Raw genomic sequence first — 9,959 nt, 5'->3', positions numbered from 1 at the left:
TCCCCCTCCAATTTTCAAATCCCTTACTCACTCTTCCTTCAGTTAGTCCTGACGAAGGGTCTCGGCCTGAAACGTCGACTGCACCTCTTCCTAGGGATGCTGCCTGGCCTGCTGCGTTCACCAGCAACTTTTATGTGTGTTGCTTGAATTTCCAGCATCTGCAGAATTCCTTGTTGTTTACTGGTGAAAGAAGTTTAATAGGCTGATGTAATCAGCAGCTAAATTTTTTTTGTGTGCATCCAAGGCCTGAGGCATTGTTTCAGTGATTAAATTAAAATCCCAGCACAGTATTGAAGAATTTAAATTCAGGGAATTGAAGTATTGAATTGCAAGTAATGCCTAGAATGAAACTACTGAATTATTTCACTGCCGATTATTTTATATCCTTCATGGAAAGAAATCTACTATTGTTTGTATATTTTAAAATGGTTTCAAGCACATCATTTTGGTTGACATTTATCTGCTTCCTCAATTTAGGAGCCTTGAAGGATATACAACAAATATCCAAAACATCCAAAACTTGGAAGTGAATTTATAAAAGTAGGTTTCTAATATAATTATCTGTATTAAACATTAAAGCAGAAGTTTGGAAGCAAGCTGGGGGAATGTTACAGAAGCAAGAGTTGATAGCAGATACATTACCTGAAGGAAACTGTACTGGGTAGATGATGTGGTTTGTTTCATTGCATTTAATAAATTGCTCTATGAAGAGGAAAATATCCAAAGGTAACTTGATCCTAAGAAGCTAAACATATATAAGATCTTTTTCTTGACAATATCTCGGAGAAAAAAAAGTCCAGAAAATATGTTTTATTAAAACTTATTAAGAATAATCAAATGCTATTTCATGCAGATTATCTGAGCATTTTAGAGTGGAGTCCCACTTCTCTCATTTTCACTCTACGTTATGCAGAAGAATCCATCAGACCTTGATCCCATTTCTGATGAAATCTTCAGTTGTTTGCTGCTTAAGATCAGTAGTCAAGAGTGTCAAAAAGCTTCCTCATGAAGGGCCACCGTATTTTTTCCCATTGTTTCATTTTTGCTTTAATTAGAGTGAGTACGTCCTGTGCATTTGAACCTGTATTTGAATATAAAAATGTGATAAAAATGGATTTAGACTTAATCTTTCCCTGGGTTTTACTGGCCAGATATAGTCAATTATCTCAAATAAATTTGATTTTATCTCAACTAATTTGAGTGGCAGCCATTATCAGCATGGGATGTGCAAATTCAACAATGCAACATTATACAACACGTACTTCCGTGTGGGTTACCTATATACAAAGTTGAAACAACGTACCCATACATTTCTTGTGAGAATTGTGGTCAAACAAGGAGGAAAACTTTTAAGCAAGCAAATAATGAGACAATGTGGCTCCATTTTCTGTATTGTTTTATCTATAACATTAAAACCTGATGTAAACAAATGACCAATAAGCTTAATTTTTACTGTCACCTTTCAATCATGTGACATTCAGATTTTCACTATCTTCTTTTCTTTTTCTTTAACCAAGTAGAATTAAAGAATAATATAAAGTCATTCCACCAAATGAGTTCATGCTGGATTTTATAATACAATCTCTTTCCTGCAGCTTTGCAAAAGCAGTACTTTAGAAAGCCCCACCACTCTTACTGGCTCTCTCTCCCCGATTCAATACTTTGATATGCCCTTGCTCTGATCTGAAAAGGTATTTATGGCTGTTGTCCTTTCAGTAACACACTTCATCTTTTAATATTAGCTCTGTTTCTTCTTTTACAGATATCTTTCCGGCTTGCTGTTTCAGTCTTGGACCATCATTTTACTAATTGCCTTGTATGTATTACAAATGCTTTGTTTCAGCAAAATAGTCTTCAGATAGTTCAACCTCTCCTTTATTTTCATTTTCTTAATCAGGATTTTCATGATTGATTTAATGTACTGGTTCTGACCCCATTTATCCATCTGCTTCAAACATAACACCATAATCTAAAATGAATCCAAACCTTCACAGTAGCCACTTGTTTCACCTAATTTTGTTTTAACATATTCTTTGCAGCTGCATATTGCTATTTGTCTTAACTGACCATCACAGTGTGGCTCTCACCTTATGAGATCAATAAATATAATAATTCAAATCACTATCGAAGTTCCCCAAGGCAATATCCCATTGTCCATGATCTTCAACTGTTCCATGAATGACCTATTAATACTGGGCTAGAACTCAGGATATTTACTAATGATTACACATGTTACAACATCTTAACAAATAAAACAGCACATACCTGCTATTGCAAGGACAAGCCAACATTTAGTTTTGGGATGCTACATGACAATTAAATTTCAGACCATGGAATAGCCATCTCCAACAAGAGAGCCAAAAAAGCATCTATTCTAGACAGTCACTGGCACTTCTGAAATTCCCTCAACATTTTCATGCACACTATAGCTAAAGGAGATCTGAAGCTTGGCACCAGGTGGCAAATGGCCATCTTCTGATATGTAAACCTTTCTATCATCAGCATCAGAAATATTACTCTTTATTCCATGCTTGCCCAGATGATTGCAACTTCTCCAACATCTAAGATGCTCAAAGTATTTCAAGGAATAGCTGGCCTGCATGAACAGCACCCTATCTACTGCTCCATTCATTCACCACCTCCATCTTTATCACACTGTGGCTGTAGAGTACAATACCTGCATTACTCTTTTCTCAGGCTGCTGTGTCAAATCTGTGGCCTCTAAGACTGACAAGGACAACAGTTTTATGCTAATTCCATGACCTACATGTTCCTATTCAAGTCAAACAATTCTCACATGAAAATCTATTTTTTTTTAATGTATGGAGATACAGCCTGGAATAGGCCCGGTGCCTCCTGATTTAATCCTAACCTAATCACAGGACAATTTATAATAACCAATTAACCTACCAAACAGTACGCCTTTGGACCGTGAGAGAAAACCAGAACATCTGGAGGAAACCCACTCTGTCACAGGGAGAAGGTACAAACTCCTTACAGACAGTGGTGAGAAATAAACCCAGGTCGCTGGTATGGCAAAGCGTTGTGCTAACCACTACGCTACTGTGCTGCCCTTAACGTTTGTTACTTTGATATAATTTCTGGACATCCTGGACATCCTTATCGAACAGTTTTGAAGAAACACTTTATCTTGTCCTAAACGAACAGAACCCTCATACTAGGGACAATCTATAGTGGCCAACGAACCTACCAGCCTCCATATTTGGGTTCTGGGAGAAAACCAAAGAGGCCATTGGGAGAATGTGCAAACACCACACAGACAGAGCGAAAGATAATGATCAAATCCAGATCATTAGGGCAGGAAAGCATCAGCTCTATTTACTGTGCTAGTGCATCACCCCTGAACTCTACAGATGCTTAAGATTGGAAACAGAAAAGGCTGGAAGCAATATATTTTATACTCAACTCACTCCCCAGGTTTTCCATGACTGTTAAAAACTGAATTCTACCTTTTTGTCTTCACTATAAACGAATCTGAGGCACTTTCTATGTCAAAGCCACGGTTATTTAGGGCAGAATATTTTTTTTAAAAAATTAAATGATTGAATCATTAGGACTACATATACTTACCACTTAACTTTTTTCATTTGGTCAATGGTATCTGGAAGAGGAGTATTAAATGTTTCTGGCAGAAATAAAACCGCAATTGCTGCGAAAATTGTCAAAGTCGCTATCAAAATCAGTGACAAATTCTCCTGATAAGCATCTGTCAAAATAAGGTGTATATTTACTTCAAAATGAACGTCAACAAACGAATATAACGAGCACGGGGGGCTTCATTCAACTGAGGCCCAAATGCACTCAAATCTATTTCCACTGCATGTACAAACGTATATCCAAGTGATTTCCAATTTGATTTATTTCCACAATGTCCCTGATTTGGCTGCTCTGTTATCTCTTGTCATTGAGGAGATGAGATGGGAAACTTTAAGTCATCTGCTTGAGAATGGAACTAGAATTAGTTTGTTATTTTGTTGTAATTTCCACGAATACAAGACTCCCCACCCACATGTTAGTGGACAGTTAGAAAACTATTACAGGAGCATAAAGACAAAATCTTTCTTGTTTTATTTTCTATTCTATTGAGACATTGACATATTTATTTGACAATTTTTATTGCAGAGTGCTTTGCATCCTGAGCAAATGTGATCATTGCTAAGTTTTTCATCTGAAAGAAGTGAGAGCATGTACATAGAGTCTACCACTCTTTTTTATAAGCACTTACTCAAGTAAACAAAAACTTATTTTGCATTTTTCACCCTTTAAAATTGTCTCAGTAGTTCATGTCTCCACATTTCCTCTATATGGTGCATTATTAAATTGTCAAATTGATCACAGCATCTTTACTCTCCAGTGCATCAAAGCCAAGTTCACAATTCTGTGAAGTAATGACCCAATCAGGAAGACTTTCTCTATGGTAGAGCAGCAAATTTCACAGATAAATAGTCATAAGGAAATCTCTGAACTTTAATTCTGAACTTCTGTTTTGAAAATCACATTTTGGATTACCTGCTTCAATCTACGATTTAGGAAACTGGGATTTTACAAGTATACTACTGTACCATTTGCTATGAGAAAAGCACAAGTACCTGTCATATGGGACCTGACAGGCATGAATCAATTGGAGAGCCAGCTAATTAGAGACCCAATGTGTAAACAACATGCAACATTGAAACAAACTAGATAGTGTTTTTATCAATTTCAACAACAGATGCTAAAGGTTTGTTTAGAGTTTAAGCTACCAGTTAGGATGCCCTTGTCATCAGTCAATCTCAAATTAATTAAAGAAATTACATTTAAAGTTAACAGTTCCAATCAACTCTACATAAAACCAAGAGGCCTGCAATTTCACTGCACCTTAGCACCTATCTGGCAGTTTTATGGCAATGAGCATATTCAGGCAATAACACTTTTGATTGTGGTCAATTGCTTGTAAATTCAGTAGCACCTGAGGCCGAAAGCGCAAGAACAACCCTTCACACAGCTTCACGGGTATAAAGTAAGTGATGGAAATTAGATAGATCTAAGATTGATTCACAGGGGAATATGGGATAGAGATGTGGGAACAGGATCATACTTTGGAATTGGGAAGCAGTGATCAAAGGGGGTTGGCAGTTGGGATGTATATGTTTAGTGGTTATTGGTTCCAATAAAGTAATTGGTGTGTGGTTCAAGACAGGTGAAGATGATCAGTTATGGAGATAGGAAGTTTGAATAAAGTGGGTAGGAAGGCTAAAGGAGAGGAAATAATTAAGTAGAAGGGACTGACTTGTGTATTTGCACTAGCCACAGTCTCCTCAGGTGCACCAAAAGCCTGCTTCCTTATGCATGAATGGCAGAGGCTACCCAAATTAAAACAGAACTACACTGAAAATGGCATCTCTATGTGCCTAGGTCCTGTGTGCATTACACAGCAGATACACAGGAACTTAGAATGTAAACTACTTAATGGAAATCCTCAGTTTTTATTCAAAAACTTTAATAGAACTCAATCAAGCAACTCACAAATAAGCAAAGCGATACATGCGACACATGAAATGCTGGAGGAACTCAGCAGACTAGGCTGAATTCCTCAGTAGTTTGTGTGTGTTGCTTTAGATTTCTAGGGTCTGCAGATTTTCTCATGTTTGTCACAAATAAGCAATGCTTTTTGAACAGTGAAAGCAGATCGGGTCAGTACTCTTCCTGACACTGTCCTTCACCTCATTGATGCTTACTGATCATGGAAGAGCTTAGGGTTACCAGGGGGTTTTGAATGCTCCCAGTCTACTTTGAAGCAGAAAGACAAACAGAAAGGTACAAAACTCCCCTGAGTGCAATCTGCCTAGACCTATAAATGACCATGTTGGTCAAGCCAAGGGGCAACTTTTCCTCCAGAATGACCTATTCTCTCCTCCAAAACTGTAATTGTACTGTAAGTGGACTGTAACGTCAGGTACTCAGGGTCTGTAGGGAGAACACCAGTAATGCACCCATATCCAGACCCCTCTCACTGTTGCTGTGAAATTCATTGTTAGACTCATGCAGTCTACAGAATTTTAAATACAATGAAGCCTTTAATTCTGCTTAAAGACCTCGCTGCAAAGAAAAGACTGGTAGCTCCATTACTGAAATTATTTAGAAAGTGTCAAACATCCATTCAGTTTATCAGTATAATGGTGATTAATTGTAGCTTTATAGCTGTGAAGCTTGGGTAACCTACAGCTGTCGCATCAAGTCCTTGGAGTGCTTCCACATAAGCTGCCTCCAGCGCATCCTGGGAATTACCTGGCGTGAGCGGGTGCCTCACACTGAAATACTTGTGAAAACCAATTGCAGGAGTATTGAGGCCATGATCACCCAGCATCAGCTGCAGTGGCTGGAGCATGTGATAAGGATGCCCCCATGTCAGCTACCCCACAGAGTGTTATACGGCCAGCTACATCATGGCCAATGCTCAGCTGGAAGGCCGAAGAAGCACTATAAGAATCAGATGAAGAATGCTTTAAGGAAGTGAAAGATCAGACCCGAGGACCTGGAGGATGTTGCTGCTGACTGTACCACTTGGCGACAGCTGTGTAGGGATGGGGTTCGTATTCTGGAGATGGAAAGAACAACCAGAAGACAGCAGAAGAGAGCCAGGACAAATGCAGCCATAGTTGCTACCACTACCACATATACATGTCCCACCTGCAATAGAGCTTGTGCGTCCAGGATAGGAATGCATAGCCATCAAAAATCTCACCGTTAAAGGAGTGGACATCATCATTGGATTTTGATGGACAACCGAAGAAGAAGATTAATTGTTACCTTACCAAGCAAAAAAATGTAAGGTGAAACGATGCTGCCGATCCTGGATGCCATTGCATTCACTCCGACACCTGTGTTTCTCAATGTGGTTGGGTATAGTTCAGTGGTGTAGATATAAACCATGAAAAAGGCACATGAAGCTCCCAATTTTCCAATTAACACCAGCACTGTAGCAAGTACTAAGAGATCTAGAACAAACAGAAATAGCTGTAGACTGGATGGAAGATGCTCTAATTTGTAAGTATAGACTGTATAGATCTGTCCCCATATTTGACACATGGCCTAATTTTCCCCAGTACTTGGTAGTTCCAATGCTAGCAAACAAGCTCTGATGTCATTCCTCTGACATTAACGTTCATGGAGAAAAGCTCTAAGTACAGGTTTCTGGTGATTGAGATCCTGTTTTGAAGATACACAAAACATACTATACTACTGTTAAACATTTTGGCTCAACATAAGTGTGGTGCAGTAAACAACAGCATCTCACTTCCACAACAATAATAATTACAAATACAAATGTTATAGCACGTTTAGAAGAGACAAAGCAGCTTTAAGTTGACAAAGAGAGAACACAGAACATAGAACATAGAATAGTACAGCACAGTACAGGCCCTTCAGCCCACAATGTTGTGCCCACCCTTAAACCCTACCTCCCATATAACCCCCACCTTAAATTCTTCCATATACCTGTCTAGCAGTCTCTTATATTTCACTAGTGTATCTTAAGAAAGTCTTTGACTGCAAGTACCTCGGGTCAAGAATGATGAGTTCAGAGAAGGACATAAAGATATGGAAGGCGCTGGCGTGGAGGGCTATGAACGACATGAAGGAAATCTGGAAGTTGAACCTGACCAGAGGGCTTAAAAAGAGGATTTTCATAGCAGTCATAGAGTCCATTCTCACATACGGATGCGAGATGTGGACACTCACCAAGACTATGCAAAAGTCCCTAGATGGTTGCTATACACGAATGCTCCGGTTGGCTCTTGATGTGAGCTGGCAACAGCACATGACGAGCGTCGAGCTCTATAATGCCTTATCGATGCTCACCACTAAAATCGAGGCGAGAAGACTGCAACTAGTGGGGCACTGTCTATGCCACCCCGAGCTACCTGCCAGCCTAGTCATCATATGGGAGCCCAAGCATGGGAGGATGAACCATGGGCACCCACCAAAGACTATGCTCAACACGTTCCTAGAAGACAGCGGCGCGGCTAATGTAGATGAACTGAACACACTGATGAGGGAGAGGGAGAAGTGGAGAGTCCGTCATCGTGCCTGATGCCGGCCCCCTAGGCCTGAGTCGACGCAGTAGTAGTAGTAGTGTATCTGCCTCCACCACTGACTCAGGCAGTGCATTCCACTCACCAACCACTCTCTGAGTAAAAAACCTTTCTCTAATATCCCCTTGAACTTCCCACCCCTTACCTTAAAGCCATGTCCTCCTGTACTGAGCAGTGGTGCTCTGGGGAAGAGGTGCTGGCTGTCCACTCTATCTATTTCTCTTAATATCTTGTATACCTCTATCATGTCTCCTCTCAACCGCCTTCTCTCCAAAGAGTAAAGCCCTAGCTCCCTTAATCTCTGATCATAATGCATACACTCTAAACCAGGCAGCATCCTGGTAAATCTCCTCTGCACCCTTTCCAATGCTTCCACATCCTTCCTATAGTGAGGCGACCAGAACTGGACACAGTACTCCAAGTGTAGCCTAACCAGAGTTTTATAGAGCTGCATCATTACCTCGCGACTCTAAAACTCTATCCCTCAACTTATGAAAGCTAAAACCCCATAAGCTTTCTTAACTACCCTATCTACCTGTGAGGCAACTTTCAGGGATCTGTGGACATGTACCCCCAGATCCCTCTGCTCCTCCACACTACCAAGTATCCTGCCATTTACTTTGTACTCTGCCTTGGAGTTTGTCCTTCCAAAGTGTACCACCTCACACTTCTCCAGGTTGAACTCCATCTGCCACTTCTCAGCCCACTTTTGCATCCTATCAATGTCTCTCTGCACTCTTCGACAATCCTCTACATTATCCACAACACCTCCAATCTTTGTGTCATCTGCAAACTTGCCAACTCACCCTTCTACCCCCACATCCAGGTCGTTAATAAAAATCACAAAAAGTAGAGGTCCCAGAACAGATCCTTGTGGGACACCACTAGTCACAATCCTCCAATCTGAATGTACTCCCTCCACCACCACCCTCTGCCTTCTGCAGGCAAGCCAATTCTGAATCCACCTGGCTAAACTTCCCTGAATCCCATGCCTCCTGACTTTCTGAATATGCCTACCATGTGGAACCTTGTCAAATGCCTTACTAAAACCCATATAGATCACATCCACTACATTACCCTCATCTTTATGCCTGGTCACCTCCTCAAAGAACTCTATTAGGCTTGTTAGACATGATCTGCCCTTCACAAAGCCATGCTGACTGTCCCTGATCAGACCATGATTCTCCAAATGCCCACAGATCCTATCTCTAAGAATCTTTTCCAACAGCTTTCCCACCACAGACGTAAGGCTCACTGGTCTATAATTACCTGGACTATCCTGAATACCTCTTTTGAACAAGGGATCAACATTCACCTCCCTCCAATCCTCTGGTACCATTCCCGTGGACAATGAGGACATAAAGATCCTAGCCAGAGGATCAGCAATCTCTTCCCTCACCTCGTGGAGCAGCCTGAGGAATATTCCGTTAGGCCCCGTGGACTTATTCATCCTAATGTATTTTAACAACTCCAACATCTCCTCTCCCTTAATATCAACATGCTCCAGAACATCAACCTCACTCATATTGTCCTCACCTTCATCAAGTTCCCTCTCATTGGTGAATACCGAAGAGAAGTATTCATTGAGGACCTCGCTCACTTCCACAGCCTCCAGGCACATCTCCCCACCTTTATCTCTAATCAGTCCTACCTTCACTCCTGTCATCATTTTGTTCTTCACATAGTTGAAGAATGCCTTGGGGTTTTCCTTTACCCTACTTGCCAAGGCCTTCTCATGCCCCCTTCTTGCTCTCCTCAGCCCCTTCTTAAGCTCATTTCTTGCTACCCTATATTCCTCAATAGACCCATCTGATCCTTGCTTCCTAAACCTCATGTATGCTGCCTTCTTCCACCTGACCAGATTTT

General features: G+C 40.7%; 1 protein-coding gene across 1 annotated transcript in view; it reads right to left on the bottom strand.

The window, feature by feature from the left end:
* Window positions 1-453: 453 nt before the first annotated feature.
* The window catches only part of LOC134349232 (organic cation/carnitine transporter 2-like), a 50,413-nt gene continuing 40,907 nt past the window's right edge, over window positions 454-9,959 (bottom strand). Inside the window, exons 8-10 of the mRNA XM_063053244.1 lie at window positions 6,816-6,998; window positions 3,592-3,727; window positions 454-1,081 (exon numbers count right to left, since the gene is read on the bottom strand). Of these exons, the coding sequence (XP_062909314.1) occupies window positions 1,048-1,081; window positions 3,592-3,727; window positions 6,816-6,998 (353 nt within the window). The 3' untranslated portion in view covers window positions 454-1,047. The remainder of the gene's footprint in view (window positions 1,082-3,591; window positions 3,728-6,815; window positions 6,999-9,959) is intronic.

This window comes from Mobula hypostoma, chromosome 7 (genome assembly GCF_963921235.1).
Source record: "Mobula hypostoma chromosome 7, sMobHyp1.1, whole genome shotgun sequence".
In the NCBI taxonomy this organism is placed as follows: domain Eukaryota; kingdom Metazoa; phylum Chordata; class Chondrichthyes; order Myliobatiformes; family Myliobatidae; genus Mobula; species Mobula hypostoma.
The sequence above is the reverse complement of the archived record's forward strand: the minus strand, read 5'-3'. Positions and strand labels throughout refer to the sequence as shown.